The 18,110-nt window shown below is 42.8% G+C and overlaps 3 protein-coding genes across 3 annotated transcripts; 2 read left to right on the top strand and 1 right to left on the bottom strand.

The window, feature by feature from the left end:
- The first annotated feature begins 327 nt into the window (after positions 1-327).
- Positions 328-6,467, top strand: LOC111859335 (uncharacterized). Its single transcript, XM_023841899.2, has 4 exons — positions 328-1,202; positions 1,482-1,681; positions 1,899-1,986; positions 4,843-6,467. The coding sequence occupies exons 1-4, from the start codon at positions 881-883 to the stop codon at positions 6,120-6,122; spliced, it is 1,890 nt and encodes a 629-aa protein (XP_023697667.1). The 5' UTR covers positions 328-880; the 3' UTR covers positions 6,123-6,467.
- A 4,926-nt stretch (positions 6,468-11,393) lies between these two features.
- Positions 11,394-14,853, top strand: LOC111859353 (uncharacterized). Its single transcript, XM_023841930.2, has 4 exons — positions 11,394-11,789; positions 12,137-12,249; positions 12,323-12,428; positions 12,815-14,853. The coding sequence occupies exons 1-4, from the start codon at positions 11,534-11,536 to the stop codon at positions 13,822-13,824; spliced, it is 1,485 nt and encodes a 494-aa protein (XP_023697698.2). The 5' UTR covers positions 11,394-11,533; the 3' UTR covers positions 13,825-14,853.
- LOC111859337 (endonuclease domain-containing 1 protein-like) lies at positions 13,963-16,852 on the bottom strand. The gene is made up of 2 exons (XM_023841904.2): positions 16,438-16,852; positions 13,963-15,859 (listed from the first exon to the last, which is right to left on the bottom strand). Exons 1-2 carry the CDS (start codon positions 16,738-16,740, stop codon positions 15,254-15,256), a joined length of 909 nt encoding a protein of 302 aa, XP_023697672.1. The 5' UTR covers positions 16,741-16,852; the 3' UTR covers positions 13,963-15,253.
- Positions 16,853-18,110: the final 1,258 nt, after the last annotated feature.

Raw genomic sequence — 18,110 nt, 5'->3', positions numbered from 1 at the left:
TCACGCGACTATACTTTCTCTTAATATGAAACTCACATATATAGAAATCCAAATGCAAATTAGTATTTTACGTTACTACCCCCAAAATATTATATACTGTCTAAAACAACAGTTCGTTAATCACTACGCTTTTATCCTCCAAATGCACCTACACAAAAAGTGTAGGTGTATTTCCCAATACGAAGACAAAGCACTAAAACTACAAATTCTGCAAACACCTGAGTTTCGGCGCGTGATTGTGACGTCACATCCGCCACGACGCTCCCCTGTTTGTGCATTTTTTTTTAGATTTTACGGTAAAAAAAAAAAAAAAAACGCGCACGCTCAGTTACCAACATCCGGAACGCGAATATTGTGGGTGATGATGAAAACACGGTGGATTAACAGGCAGGATAAAGAAAGTATTTTATTTAAAAAAATTATCGTATACATACAGTTATTTTAGTGGTTTCAGGAACATCTTTCGTTAATTTTTAATTCAGTCTCATTTTCGATTCGTGGTGTATTCATTACCCGCATGTTGCATAAAGCGAACTTGCTATGTTTTTTGTCAGCAAACGATTATTTGCTTGGATTCATTGCCATGATATATATGTTGCCTTTTCCAACTCACTCCGATTGCTTTAAAGTTTGCAGTTCTGTTCGACTAGTTAACAGTCTGGCTGATTCAAACACTTTTGTATGCCGATGATGCTTGTTCTAAGTTGCAATTTAAAACATTAGCAGAAGTCTGACTTGAACAGTGGACAATATTCAGATCGCGAAAAAGAGGATCTTCACCCAATTCGATCTTCTGCATTGGCGACCCAGGACCGGTGAAACACTTTTCTATTTTTTTGTTCGAAAGGAAAAGTAATACAAGGACTGTGCCAGAAACCGTATGTGTGAAATCGGCGATCCTGGAGTCATGGCTGACTCCGTGAAGACCTTCCAGTCCCACCTTACTTCGGTTATGGATAGCCTGGTTAGGGCGTCGGTGTGTGAAATCACGAAGCTATTTCAGGATACTGTCAACGATTACCTGGTGGAGATATCACTGAACAGAAAGGAAAACGAGGCCCTGAAGTTAAGGCTTAGATTGACTGAAAACAAACTGAGAAATGAACGGAAATACGGGATGGGGTGGGCAGCGAGCCGACGTAGCTCCAGCCTTCTGGTATCAGACGAGAGTGGGCGGAAAAAACGAAAAATTGAAATGAGTAGTAAGTGGAATTGAACGTATTATACGAATTGTATAAGACTTCAAAAGATCAGCAGTTTTTTTTTTTTTTAAATAAATCGTTTTAATCTTTAAACAGTAATGCAACATATTACTTAGTATCCGTTAATGTCTTCGGGATTTCAGTGACTTTAAATTTGCTTAAAATAGCAGGATTAGACAGAAGAGGTTAATAGTCTGGTACAAAAAAGATTGGAACTTATTTCGTTTTTTATGGTGTGCCACTTGGACTCTAGCTTTATGTCTCTCCACCTCACAACAGGAGTTAAGCAGAGGGCAGCTGGTGCTTTTGATAAGGACTGGCCAGCTAACCCTTGGGAAGCAGGGAGTGCTCCCGCGAGGGAGGCTGGCGAGGAGCCACGAGACGTGTACCTTGTCCAACTCCCTGTAGGAGGCGAAGAGGAGGAGGAAGACGAATGTGCCCGCAGGTCAACGGAAGAGACCACCAACATCAAAGAGGAGGTGAGGCTGGTTTTATTTACGGATCATCAGTCCCATATTTTGCTTACATTGCTCTCCCAAATGTAGCCTGCATTTTGCTTGCAGTTTATATGAAATACAGCTGGTCTTGGTTGTTGAGCATTAGACATCTAAGTAGATTTTTTACATATTTACACAACATGTGTTCAGGATTCATGCAATGTACTCAGAGTTTCATAAAATCTCTTCTCTGCTGCAGTCCACAGAGTTGGAAGGAGGATACAGACCCGAATCTCTTCGACTGATACATGAGGCACTTCAGATGGATCCGGTTGACCCAAACCTTGGTAAATTTTTCTCACACATTCTAAATCTTTGTACAGTCAGGGAAAAATGAGTGAGATTTTAAAGGACAGGGAATATACCAAGTTCATGTTTCCCATAGAGATTATTTTCAGTGGTGGGCACAGCTAACCGAAAACTTAACTTCAATAACTGCTAGTGCGCTAAGTTTAATTCGATGATGTTAAACAGATAAATCCATAAAAAACATTTAGCATAAGCTAAAGCATAACGCCTAACTTTTATTATATGAATTTAGCATGGGTTTGATGTTGGGCTATGAAACTCCTAGAGAGCTGAAAGGGCTGGAGTGATTACCTGGTCATATTTAGGTCTTACCCAACTGGGGATCGTTGAATTCTGTAGAACATCTGGAATAAATTTTCTTTCAATGTTATTCGACTTGCAAGATACGCTATACGAACGCTCCTCTACTTACAAAGGAGTTACGTTCCGAATGGCCGTTCATAACTTGAAATGTTCGTAAGTCGTCATTCAACATCATTTTAAGTGCATACGCAAGTACAAAGGACTAGGATGCTGGGAGTTCGCACGCTACGCTGCTGCGCGGCGGGAGTAGCGGCCAGAAGTCGTATTAGGCGGGATTGGCGCGCAGGAAAAAAAATTGATGTTGAGAACAGGAAACGGGAGCCCAAGGAACACAATTTTGACTTACAGTCCTCTTTGTATGTATGTTTGAAAGTTTGTAAGTAGAGGAGCGTCTGTATTGCCAAAAGTATTGGGACGCCTGCCTTTACACACACATGAAATGTAATGACATCCCATTCTTAATACATCCGCTTTAATATGGAGTTTGCCCACCCTTTGCAGCTATAACAGCTTCAGCTCTTCTGGGAAGGCTGTCTGCAAGGTTTAGGAGTGTTTATGGGAATTCTTGACCATTCTTCCAGGAGAGCATTTGTGAGGTCAGGCACTGATGTTGGATGAGAAGGCCTGGCTCGCAGTCTCCGCTCTAATTCATCCCAAAGGTGTTCTATTGGGTTGAGGTCTGGGCTCTGTGCAGGCCAGTCAAGTTCCTCCACACCAGACTCACTCATCCATGTCCATATGGACCTTGCTTTGTGCACTGGTGTGCAGTCATGTTGGAACAGGAAGGGTCCATCCCCAAACTGTTCCCACAAAGTTGGGAGCATGGAATTGTCCAAAATGGCTTTGAATGCTGCAGCATTAAGAGTTTCTTTCACTGGAACTAAGGGGCCAAGCCCAACCCCTGAAAAACACCCCCACACCATAATCCCCCCTCCACCAAACTTTACACTTGGCACAGTGCAGTCTGGCAAGTACCGTTCTCCTGGCAACCGCCAAATCCAGACTCGTCCATCGGATTGTCAGACTGAGTAGCGTGATTCCTCACTCCAGAGAACATGTCTCCACTGCCCTAGAGTCCAGTGGCAGTGTGCTTTACACCACTGCATCCGACGCTTTGCATTGCACTTGGTGATGTAAGACTTGGATGCAGCTGCTCGGCCATGGAAACCCTTTCCATGAAGTTCTCTACACACTGTTCTTAAGCTAATCTGAAGGCCACATGAAGTTTGGAGGTCTGTAGCTATTGACTCTGCAGACAGTTGATGACTTCTGCACACTGTGTCCCTCAGCATGCACTGTCCCTGCTCTGTGATTTTATGTGGCCTCCCACTTCATAGCTGAGTTGCTGTTGTTCCCAATTACTTCCACTTTGTTGTAATACCACTGACAGTTGACTGTGGAATATTTAGTACCAAGGAAATTCCATGAATGGACTTATTGCACAGGTGGCATCCTGTCACGGTACCACGCTTCAATTCACTGAGCTCCTGAGAGTGACCCATTCTTTCACAAATGTTTGTGGAAGCAGTCTGCATGCCTAGGTGCTTGATTTTATACACCTGTGGCTATGGAAGTGATTGGAACACCTGAATTCAATGATTTGGAGGGGTGTCCCAATACTTATCGCAATATAGTGTATACGTGTCCTATTCCGTCTCTGGCTCATGCTGACATTTTGCCCTCGGTGAAGCCACTTGGGGACTACAAACATGGCGCCATTTACTCAGAACTAGGAAGGAGAGTCTCAGCTTTTTGAGAATATAAGCTTTTATTGGTCTATATCTCTATCAATCAGAACCCGGGAAATAAAGGAAATTAACCAGGGTCCGAAGCAGGATTTCTTGCTTAGCCAGATAACTTGTCATATTTGAGTGTTAATAAGACTACATGTAGTCTAGGCTAAATGAAAGTGAAGATAAAGTTCATTTAAACAAGGGTACCTGAAATCCAACAATTTATCCGACTAAACAAGAAATCCAACTTTGTGACACAGGCTCCAGCTCTCCCCCTAGTTCAGGGTACCCCAGTTTAAATGGACTTGCATTTCTCCTAGACTATTTTAAATATTAAGTTATTGACCAATCGCGTCTTGTTTACATGTAGTTAGGCAACAGAGTGCTTGATAGAATGTTGCAGACATGCTGGCAACAAACTGGAACAGATACCTGTGATTTTACGATTTACAGACGTTTTTGGCCATTAAACTTTATTTAGGTTACGTGTTGGAAAAAATGTTAGCAGATCTGCAGTTAGCAGGACTACATTTAGCAGAAGCTAATTGGTCTGTTAATGGAAACACTAAGCCGCTAAGAAAGATGTTAGCTTTGTGAATATCAGTTGACGGATTAGCCGAATCCTGCCCACCACTGATGGATTTTTAGGAGAGCTATTACCTTACACAGTTTTGCATGTATGTGCATGGTTGTTAGCAGTATTCTTTTCTTCTGCTCAGAATAAATGTAGAATCAAGTTTTCTAGACTTTCCATTGATGAGTGCTCTTCTCAGCTCCTCCTTTCACCTTCCTCACCAGGAAGTTCAAACCCTGTCTCTGGAGTTCCTGTTTCCAGGGAAAGGGCTTCCATGGAGCAGCCCCATTGTCAGAATGAATGGGGCACACAGCTTACAACTGCTGAGGGTCCTGAGAAGTTCACAGAGCAACACAGGGCCAGACATGGTATGGAGGAGCTCAGCGGGTTGGAAACCACCTTGAAGGCCGAGCGCAGCAATGAACATCTGGCCCCGAGACTCAACCAGACGGGATCTGAACATAACACCGAAGACTTTGGCAGCCAGGCTTCGGAAAGTATAGTTAATGCTTTGGGAGACCTGGAATATGTTATGGCTCAGAAGTACATTGGACTGGATGGCTTGTGCAGCTCCGAGCAAGACTCTGGACTTCAGACTGGCCAGCCAGCTGACAGGGACACCGATGGCCTGCTGGAGATGCACAGTCGACTGGGGCCAGTGCTTCCTCATGTAGAGGTCAGAGGATTCGCTTCCATGCGTGTCAAAGATGGTCTTAGATCGCTCTCAGCAGCTGGTGGGGAGCTGCGATCCAATTGGCTGAAGAGAATGAGGGAGGGAGAAGGAGGGAGTGTAGAGAGATTGGCTGCACAGCCTACTCAGATAGAGCAGGGGTCAGGGGGCACCCACATCACCCAGCCTGTGAGTGGGAGTGTAGTTGAGACTAGTGGAGATCCAGGGGAATTTGTTCATCTTTGCAGCCATTGTGGTAGTACCTTTAATACAGCTGCTGACTTGGAAGACCACCCATGCCTTCATTCTGCCCAAAACCAGCAACATAGCTGCACTCTGTGTAGGAAGAGCTTCAGCCAAGCCTCTCACCTGCGGGCCCACATGCGTCTGCACACAGCTGAGGCAGAGGAGAGACCATACCGCTGCACCCAGTGCAATCGATCATTCAGCCAGTCCTGGAACCTCAAGAACCACGAATGCGTTAATTCCGAGGAGAGGCCGCACCGGTGTGAGTTGTGTGGGAAGCGGTTCACCCATTCACGCTCCCTGGAGAGACATCAGCTGGTACACACTGGTGAGAGACCACACCGCTGTCCTCAGTGTGGCCGCAGTTTCAGCCGCCTGGGCAATCTGGAGCGACACCAGCGTATTCACACAGGGGAGAGACCTTACGGTTGTGCTGCTTGTGGGAAGCGGTTCAGCCGTGTGGAATACCTAAGGAGACACCAGCAGATTCACACCGGAGAGAGGTCGGCACACCAGTGCGGTCACTGCGGGAAATCTTTCAGTGAGGCAGAACAACTGAAAAATCACCAATGTTTTTATAACATTTAGTAGGAATCCTTTATTATTTATTCTAATGGTGACTATTTCACACAGCCATTTGAATCGAGTTTGCAGCATTCATTGGGAGAAAAAAAACCTTTTTGGAAGAAATTCACAGGTATATGTTTTGTGACATAAATGACAGTGATGGGTTTGGTAGATAAGTGAAGTTTTGGATTCTAAGAAAAATGGCGTAGTACTTTATTTATAATATTTAGATTTTATCCGTTCAGTTTAATAATCATCAGAGAAAATGTATACCATTGTTTTATTCAATGTTGCTGTTTAATACAAATTTTCTCTTTTGTATTATTTCTTGCATATTACATTAATAAATGTAAAATGTTATATTGGCTTGAAATGACCCTGACTTCCATTCATGCTTTTCTGTAGAATATTTGGAATTAAGGAATTAATTTTCTTTGTACTGAGTATAACAAGCTTAACAAGAGATGAAGAACAGTAAACTTTTAGCTTCAATTAGGCCGAGGAGGACCGCTGTATATTACAAGTAATACGGTAGTGGGAATGGTGTCACATTGAAAGTACTTCCGGGTGAGGGGTAGGAAGCGAAAAGCAAATCTGTAACGTGTGAATACCTAGGGGATGGCTGCTAGTGTTTTGGGATTGTTTAACATAGAGACGAAAAGAAATTCGGGAGTAATTAATTTTGCACAAACGGAGGAAAGTATGTCTGAAAATTTACTCGACTTTCAGTCACAGCTCTCCGCTGTTACGAAAGTTTTAGTCAAAGCGGCTGTGTGTGAACGGTCCGCATTTTACCCTCACCCTCAAGCGTCATCCACCTGAGGGTTGAAATGGCCAATATCAAAAAAAGAACGAAAATCTGAAATCGAGGGTGAAGTCTTCGGAGGATGCTGGAGGCTGCCTCAAACCTGAGAACGTAGACGGCGAGAAATGTGAAGGTAACACCTATGTGTGTTATGTTGGCTTAATCTGTAAGCAGGACGGCAGTCAGCTTTCCTCGTTTTAAATGTTTTTTTTTAACTTAAAATATACCTAAATACTGCTGTCCTTTTTCTCTTTGTACTCCTAAATTAAATTGTTTACTAGGTAAAACTAACATAAATATGTTTAGCGACACCTTCGAAGGGCACGGTTTATAAACCCTGTAGACAAAAATCAAATCGAAGCACACTATGAGCATATTACCCCAAGATTATGTGTTCCTTCATTTGCATTTATTAAAATCTGTTGTAAGTAGTTACAGCTAAGCTGTGTTATGTTGTAAACTATATTATGACACTGTAATAATTCACATGCTCAGAAACATGCATTCAGGTCACAAAGAACCATCCATACTACAGATATGTATTTTGGATGGTTCTGGATGGGTCACAAAGAACCATACATAAAAAATATTTTTTTGAATCCGTGACCCACTGAAAATGGTTACATGGCCACTTTTGGGTCGCGACCCCCCAGTTGGGAACCACTGATATAGATAAATGCAAACAATATAGAAATGCCAGTCTGTGGGGCACTGTTAATTGTGAGTTCAGTTTTAAGTCACCAGGGAGAATTGTGGGAGGAAGTCAGAGAACTCTGAGGAAATCTATATTCTGAGGCAAGGGAACTAGTCAGCAGTGTAAAATCAGGGTTAAGTCAGCCATTGTAAGCTCTTAGTAGCATTGAATATCACCAACATTGTATTCAGTGTATGAAATATGTTGCTCTCTATCTTGTCAAGATGCTTCACTTGAATATAATCTGAACGAATCTCCTACTGCCGTTGTCTAGGATTAATCTAGAAATGAAGGTAGTATTATTAATAGCTTAAGTATAGTATAGTAGAGTTAATGCTGCATGTTTACTAGTTGGCTTGCTTACAGTTCATCCAGCCACAGATTCACAGGTTTGCACGCAAACTGGTGTAGAGACACACAGGGAGAGAGAGTGACCCCCACATACTCACTTTTGCGTATTGGCAAAGCTGAGAATGACATTAATTTACAGAATGTTTCTTTTTTATTTGTTTTCTTCAAACCAGAGGGAGAAAGACAAGGTGAAGGAGTTGGACTCCCCATATGGTGAGACTCGTCGAGGAAGGCAGAGGAAGATAGTGAATCCAGAGACCTGGAAAGTGAATATCCAGAAAAGGAGGAGACTGATTGGCCAATCTTACCTCAGGAGGAAGAATTAAGAAGTGTTGAAGGAGGAAAAGAAAATGGGGTTGCCATGCCAGCCTGCGGCCTGCCAGAAGTCTAAGCTTCACCTCGAAACAGTAGATTCATCGAAGAGGGAGGAGATTTTTTAAGTACTTCTGGGGGAAATTAGACTGACTGAACAGGAAATATTTTTATTTCATTGGTTCATTTAAGTCATTGGTGGAGGTTAGCAGTGTGAAGAGGTGGCAGACAGAAGGCAAAGAATCAAGAAGGTTGGCATCTATTTTTTTTATTACATTTTTGTAGAAGGAAAAAGGACCCAAATATGTCAGCGCATGTTCCTGTCAACCCTGGGGATAAAATAGTGGGTTTTTTTAATGGGTACAAAGGGGAAGAGAAAGTGCTGAGAAGACTTCAGAGGGTGACGGTGAGGATAGAAGAACAGGACGTCTTGAAATCCCTCCTTCAGAGCATTCCAAAAGTTCCACAGATGTACCCGAAGCCCATGTTCAAGTCTGTTAGTCACCTCCACAAAGAGTACATGTGCTCTTTTGCCGAACACGGCATCTAGAGTCTGTAAAAGCAAGCATTCTCCAACATTTTCAATGAGTTCAATTGGTCTTTTTTTCATCCAAAGACTGCGACACCGGCGGTGCAACGCTGGGAACCGTGATGCTTCTACATGGGAGGAGTGTCGCTATGAAGAAACCACACGGCATGTGCTCTGCAGCAAGACGACAAGGAGCAGGCAGGTGAGAACCTTGGAGGCAAGTGTGCACCTACAGGAACTCCTGCTCTGCCACAAGCCTCTGCCCTGTGTTCCAGGATCACGATTGGAATCCACAACTTCACCATCTTTGACATGACATTCCATTACGTCACAATTTACTTGCGGCATGAGGGCGAAGCTGGTCTTTCTGCCAACGATTTTGCTTCGTTTATAGTTTACTTTCTTGAGGCAAAACAGCTCCTGTTTAGAGTACATTAGAGTGATGGGTGTGGATACCTGAAACTTGGCTTTAAGTAATGTACTTTTGAAATTTGCAACTGTAAAGCAGAAGGCAATGATGCACAAGTACCTTGAAAGGGGTCATATGCAAATGGAGTGTGATTGAGTACACGGCATGATTGAGAGGAGGTTACAAGACTGAAACATTTATGTTCCAGTTGAGGATGCAGGGAGCTCGCTCCAGTTCTGTGTGAGGAATGTGGATAAACGTTCTTTAGGGACTTAAGCAATCTGAAGCTGTGTAAATCTAAAGTGGGAAAAAATCTGGAGATCCTACGGTGCATGACCTCAGCTATTTTATCACACATGTACAGTACTAGTCAAAAGTCTGGACTCAACCACCCATAGAAAGGCTTGTAGGTATCCTCTACATTTTAGCATGAAGACATCATCCATCTATTTTCCAAAAGTGCTTGTCCTATTCAGGGTCGTGGGCAGTCAGAAGCCCATCGCGGAGGCTACTGGTGCAAGGCAGGAATCAACCCAGCAAAAAGACATTAAAACTATAAAATAACATGGAATTATTCACTTACCAAAAAAGTATTAAACGAAAAAGAATAAATTAGGTTGAGGGCAGCTCTGTGGGTTGGGACTCAGAAAGTCTGCAGTTAAAACCCCTGGGTTTGCAGAGTGATCCCATCAAGAGCCCTTGAGCGAGGCCCTTAACCCCAATTGATTCAGGGACTGGCTGACCCTACTACAGGGTTACATAAGAACATAAGAAATTTACAAACGAGAGGAGGCCATTCGGCCCATCAAGCTCGTTTGGGGAGAACTTAGTTAATAGCTCAGAGTTGTTAAAATCTTATCTAGCTCTGATTTAAAGGAACCCATGGTTTTAGCTTCCACTACAAAAATCACAGTCCTCGAGGTCTGAGCACTGCAGGTTTTCCAGCCTTCCTTTACCCGTGAGCCAGGTGTGAAGCCTCTGACCAATCAGAATCAGTAATTATTAAACTAACTACCTGATAGAACTGAAAACAAGGCCTGGATTTGGAATCGAGGGCCTGATTTGAAGAGCCCTGCCCTGCTGTCTCTACGCCATTTGGCTTCTTGTTGTTCTTTTCCAGCTGTCCTGAAGGAGGTGCCAGATACCCTAAGTCCTCATTGTTAGCTTTGCCTTCATTCTGGTCAAACTCTTCCAAAACAACTTCTGTGCTCTCTTTTGTAGGCAGCTCGGCATGTCCAGACTTTTGACTGGTACTGTACATACTTGCCAAATATTGCCTTCTGTGTTGGACATGTAATCAGTTAAAACCTGACTTTTGATCTCCTCCATCTCTGTCCACTGTCCTTCTTTCCTCTTCCCATTTTTTTCCCCATCCGTCTGTTCTCTAGGTACAACATGGATGGCACTATGGAGTTAAAAAAAAAACAAAAAAAAAACACTCATTTGCTGGGAACCGTATCCCTTGCCACCTCTAATGAAGAAGAGCACTGTGAACACACTAACCACCCCGACAGGCCATTAAATAGCTAAGTTCAAACACCTGCAAGAACTGAAACATGTTATTCCCAAGGACTTAATCTCCATCTATGAATCTATGATGGACTTCACTGAGTAATCATCAGTTGCATGGGCACATGGCTGATCTTCTGTTCTGATCATTGTGTTATGTTATATGGCTAGCTGACAGGGACAGCAATTTCAGCCGCCTGGGCAATCTGGAGCGACACCAGCGTATTCACACCCGGGAGAGACCTTACGGGTGCTTCCCTTGTGTAAATCAGTTAAGTCATGTAGAAGAAATTCATTGGTGTATTTTGTGATGTAAATGACAGTGCTGGATTTGTTTTGGATTCTAAGAAAAATGGCCTAATATTTTATAATGCTTAGATTTTATCAGCTCAGTTTCATATTCATCAGAGAAAATGTATACCACTGTTTTCGATAATTAATGTTGCTGTTATGTACAGATTGCCCTTTCGTTTTATTTCATGCATATTAGGTAACATTAATAAATGTAAAATATTATATTTGTTTGAAAATGTCCCAGACTTCACGAATTTCTTTAGTGTATAATGTTTGGCTGGATTACCTGCTGCGGGCATTCCTCATCGAGACGTAGAAACTGAAGTTTTAGGCTCAGTCATTCTGTAGAACACATTAGCATGAGCTGTATCATCCAAGTAATACGGTAAGGCGCACATTTTCATATGGGAAGTGCTTCCGGGTCAGCAGAGCTGTTATTTAGGAGGACGATCTAGGATTTGTTTAGAATTAAGACGAAAAGAAACTCAGGACAGATTAATTTACACCTGTTGCACAAACGAAGGAAACTATGTCTGAAAACTTGCTGGATTTTCAATTTCAGCTCGGCAGTGTTATGGAAGTTTTAGTCAAATCGGTTATGTGTGAAGCAACAAAACTTTTTGAAACGGGAGTCTTCCAGCTGAGGGCTGAAATAGCTATTATTAAAGAAGAAAATGAAAATCTGAAATCAAGTCTGATGTCTATGGGCGGCACGCGCCCGAGCTCGCGGGAGGGTGATGGAGGCTGCCTCGGTCTCGAGAGCGTAAATGGCGGAAAACATAAAGGTGACACCTCGAGTTTTAAATGGGCTTATTTTGTATTAATAAATAGTACGCCTGTGATCTTTGCTTCTTTTTGATGATTAAAATGTGATGACTTCGTTCTGTTTCTACGTCGAAAAGAAGTATTTGGAAATAAATTATGTAACAAGTTGACAGTAATTACACATCAGGTAAAACTAACAAAAACATGTTCTATGACACCTTTTCCGCGAAAGACAGAGGATATGAAACCTGTAGATAGCAAAAATAAAATGGAATTGGACTCCCAAGAGTTTACTATTAATGTGTGTTAACTGTGTTATGAATTATCTTATGTTGACTGTGCTATAATAATTAACTCCTGTGCTCAGAAACATGCTCACCAAGGCCGTGTGGTGGTACCACAGCTCCGACTAGGGGGCTGGAGACTATGCCCATGAAGGAGGAGGTTCCCAGAATAGAGTCTGTGCTTATTAAACAAGAGGTCAGTAACAAGGGAACTAATGCTGACCATGTCAGTAGACAGTTTCAGTCTCAATACATCATTTCTCTTTCAGGAGAGTGACCCTGAGGAGTGCATGTCTGGCTTGTCTGTGGTCAGTAAGCAGCTATGCGAAGTGCCATCTATCAACCGAGATCCAGCCAATGGAACGTCAATGGACAGTGAGGAACATATAGGCTATGTCACATTACAGTGTTTTGAAGAATAGTTTTAACTGTGATTGAGTGTCTTGTCTTTGAAATTCATGAGGTCTTTTTTGTCAGAAATGGAGGAACATGGAAGCCAGACATTGGTCAGTAGACAGTCTAACGGGGACATAACTAGTCACAATGTGCCACAAATTACCTTTTGGTTACAGAAAACAGAGGATTTGGAGGATTGTCAGCCTAGATATATTCCACTCCTCAATTATCCAAGTAATAATTTGTGAAAATTGTTGAAATACCTCTATGGTTAATAGGCACATGATTTTTTTTAGCCTACCTGTAATTACCTTCAGGATGACTTTTCACTATGTGGTAGCCTCATTACTCATTTTTCATTGTAGAACCTTTAATGGACGACTATGATGATGGGGAAGACACACCAGCCACTGGAGGTAAAACACACGCTTGTACTGACACACAGGAGTTCTGTGAGATTCATAAGACCGAGTCCAGCAATGAGCAAGACCTACATGCAGCCCACCAGGCAAAAGCCCAGAATAATACCACAGATAGTAATAAAGAGAGAACCAGTGAGTTCTGGCCTGTGTGCAGTGAGGAGGATAGTCATGTGGCTATCGATGGGCATCGGCTCACTTGGCTGAGTGACTCAGATACACAGTTTGGCCCCTACACAGAAGAGGACGCCAGCTGTAAGACTCTCGGAAGCTTTTCGAGGGCTGACGAGGTCTTTGTGCATTTTGTCCCGGCTGGCGGTGTGGCTGAGCTGTCGGCTGTGGGGGCTGACAAAGCAGTAATGATGGAACGTGACGTGGCCCAACGCAAACCACGGCAACGTCATTTCCACAACCAGCGAGGTGTTGTAGCCCACCAGAGCATTCATACTGGAGAGAAGCCATATTCCTGTATTCAGTGTGGGAAAGCGTGCGCCAGCTTGCATGGGCTCAACAGACACAGTCAGGTCCATTTGGGGAAGAGGCTGCACCAGTGCTCACAGTGCGGGAAACGCTTCGTGTATCAGTTCAGTCTCACAAAGCACCAGCTGATTCATTCAAGTGAAAGGATGCACCCCTGCAAGTACTGTGACAAGACCTTCATGTTCAAGTTGGATCTGACCATTCATTTACGCAAGCACACGGGAGAGATGCCGTATGGCTGCAGAACCTGTGGGAGGCAGTTCAAGCACAAGAGGATGCTGAACATGCACCTGAAGGACCACTCTGGGGAGAAGAAGCACCTCTGTACTCACTGTGGCAAGAGCTTCCGGGACCGAGGCAATTTCAAGAGGCACAAGCGAATCCATACTGGTGAGAAACCATACACCTGCCATCTGTGTGGTAGGTGCTTCACCCAGTCAGCGCATCTCAAAAAACACTACTTCACACATAGGTAGTGGACTTGGACGAACATTTCTGATCTATATTAGAGCTGGGCGATATGGCCTAAAAATAAAATCTGATTTTTTCATAAATTCGATTTTAATCGATTTTCCCCTCCCATACTCAAAATCAAACTACAGATGACAAATAAATGGTTCAAAACAAGTTTTAACTTTATTATTATTTTTTTTAACTTTACAGTTAAAGTGCAATCTGACAAGCCAAAAAAGATGCTTGTAAGTGAGATGGCAGACCACGCCACTGTAAACGCTTTTGGAAACTTGTAAAAACTCTTAGCATGTTAATGAATCCCGGCTTTTCCACAGTATGTATGGGCACTTATTATCATATGGCACACAGTTCGAAAACGTGTCAGGGACGGTTGCTTGCTTAACTTTGGACGTTGTGCTGGTGCTGCGGGTATTTTCATTTCGCTGGGAGCTGCACTTCTCCCACTCCGCTGTGTGCCTCTGCTTTAGGTGCTGGAATAAATTTGTCGTGCTGCTTCCATTGGTTGCTACAGTTTTTGAACAGACTTGGACGAGGACTTGTTTGGTCTGTGTCCGACGGCGCAAAACCGAACAATTGCCATGATGTTTGTGAATCCGCTAGAGTGTTTGGGTGCGCGCGCTAATATACCCGTGAAGAACGGTGCGTCGCATTAGTTCCGCTTTTGGCGCTCGCGTGTAAAATAAGTACTAAATCGATTTTCATAAAAACACATCGTGCTGAACTGTAAATTCGAATTAATCGATAAAATCGATTTATCGCCCACCTCTGTTCTATATTGTGGATCTTGAGTCCAGTCAAAAATATTGTGATATTTTGGCTGTATTGCCCACCCCCGGACAGAACCATAACCTTCCATTCTGTAGTTGTTGCACTAAATGTACAATTATTTACATAATGCTAATTACTTATTTTATTTAAAACATGCAAAGTAATATTTTTTAAATTCTACATTAAATTGCATGAACTGGATTTGTTTAGTTAATGTACTTTTTTTCTGTACTACCCAAGAATAAAAGTATTTTTCTAATTTATTATATTTTATTTAGCTATTTCTTTCTCCTGACATGGGAACTGACATGGGGGGTGTATTTAGGTACTACATGAAAAAGGGTAACTGTATAGATAGTATATAAACTGTATAGATAGTATATAAACTGTATAGATAGTATATAAAAAAGCAAGACACATAGTTAACAATTAATACTTGTGCACTACCACAATCATTTCATAAAAGGTGACAAAATACAAATACATAAACAATAGAATTCAAGCAATAATAGATAATGGGAAAATATATAGAATCTATTATAAAATATAATAGATTTCTACATATAGATCCTATGAAATATATATTAAAGCATTTAAATGCAGTGCAGGCAGTTGTGTGACTGCAGGGGGCGATTGGCATTTCTGCATTCGTAATCGGTGGTCTTACAAGCACTGGTCAAGGAAGACATTGACAGGGAGACCCAGCCGCGCTCTCAGATACCCCTCCAGCGTCTCGAGGGACATCCGCCTCACGTCGTAGCCCCTGGTGGAAGCGGGGGCCTTGGGGTTCACCGGCACAATGTCCTGGGTGCTGAGACGGTCGTTCCGGCCGATGGCGGCGAACGTTGGAAAAGTGTCGCGGAGGGGTTCTGGGAGGTTGGAGCTGAAGGAGGGGCAGCAGTAGGCTGACCATAGGTACTCAGGCACGGCCACACGGTTGCGAATCCAGTGGGGCGAGACGTACGGCAGTACCCCGGTTACAATGTACGCCGGCCCAGTGCAGTAAGCGGTTAATCTGGCCGCCACCTCATTCTCCAGCACAGCCCACGGGCCAGAATTGGAGCCAGCTTTCTGTGGCACTATGTTGGTGAGAGTGAAAGTTGCCTTCTTGTCCCAATCTTCCTGGTGATGTGAGTTAGGACTCAGGTGGCCCTTGGTAAACGTGGAGTTCTTGTAATCCTGCAGTACAGCCTGGCTCTCCAGAACGTTCTGGTCTGTCATATTTGGAGGAATGGGTTCCATCTCAGGCCTAGCTCTAGAGTTGGCCAGCTGTCAGAAAAAAACCCAGGAAAAACTTTCAGTTTTTCTTTTCTTATATATTTTTTCTGCAAGTTCCTAGTTTTATTAAAGTACTAAAAGTAGTTAGGAAATGAATGGCCAGTCGTAATTCAGTTATGAGGAAATTCTATTAAATACACAAGGACACATTTTAGTGAAACTTATTACATTGTGATTTAGTGGTCTGTAACAATGCTTTCAGCTGCCTAGACATTTTAAGTGCATTTACAAAGTGTGCATATTTGCTTATTTATCGCCATACATAGTATATATATCACAGAACGTTTGATTCCATGTCTACAGGGAAAACGCTTTTTAATAAAGGCAAACCACTAATACAATTCACAAGTGAAGTAGCCAGACAGAGCCTGTGAACTCAGAGATTACTCAATGACCAACCGGCAAAGCTACTCCTCAAATAACAGACACAGTAACATCTATGATGTTATGCCTGTCAAAGTGTGCTAGTTAGCTGAGCCATTTCAGAATATCTCTGAAAGTCACCCCCGGATTTGCAGTAACCAACCACAACATTCCTCATTATAACCCATTAGTCATTATTTTCTCACCTGCGGTTCGTACATCCATGGAACTCTAGACCTCTTCTTGCCCCCCGAGGTGAACACGTACGCAGAGTAGATCGGGGTCCGCCACTGCTTGCGGTAGAGGCTTGCAAAATGGTATGTGTTTTCATAGCGCTGGCATATCTGCGAATAGCCTGGGCCCTCTAGGCCGTGTGGCGAAGACCTCTTGTGGAAAAACTGAAGGCAGGAGGAGAACGAACCCACCTCAGCCCTGACAGAATGAGCAAGAGCGGCGAGCCTCACGAGCAGGCATACCATCCAGGAGAGGGAGAGCCTGAAACTCTGCATCTTCTGAAGTGTATTCTGCAGTTATATACTCCTTTTGTTAGACCTGAAACAACTGATAAGGATCAAAGAAGTCAAACAGGTTCTACAAGATCAGGTTGCTCTCCCCTCTCTCTTTAGGGCTTATTGTAACTTGATGCTTTTATTCAAACATTGGTGCTTCTCTGTGACATCACTTCCTCTGCTGGGGCACCACTTCCACATTTGTTATAAATTGTGTGGTGGGAAATGAGTCTCTTACCCTCTTCACTTGTGACTGTGTGGTTGACACAAATGCTGACACATTGAAAACATTGAAACTAAGCCATGGTAAAGAAACTGACCATTGCAAAGAAACCAAATTTAGAAGAACTGAGTGTTTAAAAACAACACATCAGAACGATGATCATGTAAAATAAAATGTTTACAATTGTGTAATAGTTTCATCGAATCAGGTTTGATGAATGAAAACAGAAACTGGAATCAAATGATATTTCATTAAGATGGAAAATGAAACTGAATTACTTTTAATTGTTCCCGCACTGAAAATTAACTCTGTTACTGGTTATTAAAATCTGTTACTGGTTATTGATGGGTTTTTATTTTCCCATGTAATAAACAACTAAGAATTTTTAATTAACCATGCCTCCAACGTCTGATATGTTTTCATTGGCAAGCTTCATCAGAGCCTGAACTCTCTCTCTCTCTCTCTCTCTCTATATATATATATACACTCACCTAAAGGATTATTAGGAACACCATACTAATACGGTGTTTGACCCCCTTTCGCCTTCAGAACTGCCTTAATTCTACATGGCATTGATTCAACAAGGTGCTGAAAGCATTCTTTAGAAATGTTGGCCCATATTGATAGGATAGCATCTTGCAGTTGATGGAGATTTGTGGGATGCACATCCAGGGCACGAAGCTCCCGTTCCACCACATCCCAAAGATGCTCTATTGGGTTGAGATCTGGTGACTGTGGGGGCCATTGTAGTACAGTGAACTCATTGTCATGTTCAAGAAACCAATTTGAAATGATTCGAGCTTTGTGACATGGTGCATTATCCTGCTGGAAGTAGCCATCAGAGGATGGGTACATGGTGGTCATAAAGGGATGGACATGGTCAGAAACAATGCTCAGGTAGGCCGTGGCATTTAAACGATGCCCAATTGGCACTAAGGGGCCTAAAGTGTGCCAAGAAAACATCCCCCACACCATTACACCACCACCACCAGCCTGCACAGTGGTAACAAGGCATGATGGATCCATGTTCTCATTCTGTTTACGCCAAATTCTGACTCTACCATTTGATTGTCTCAACAAAAACCGAGACTCATCAGACCAGGCAACATTTTTCCAGTCCTCAACTGTCCAATTTTGGTGAGCTTGT

The sequence above is a fragment of the Paramormyrops kingsleyae genome, chromosome 12, assembly GCF_048594095.1.
Source record: "Paramormyrops kingsleyae isolate MSU_618 chromosome 12, PKINGS_0.4, whole genome shotgun sequence".
Taxonomy (NCBI): domain Eukaryota; kingdom Metazoa; phylum Chordata; class Actinopteri; order Osteoglossiformes; family Mormyridae; genus Paramormyrops; species Paramormyrops kingsleyae.
The sequence above is the reverse complement of the archived record's forward strand: the minus strand, read 5'-3'. Positions and strand labels throughout refer to the sequence as shown.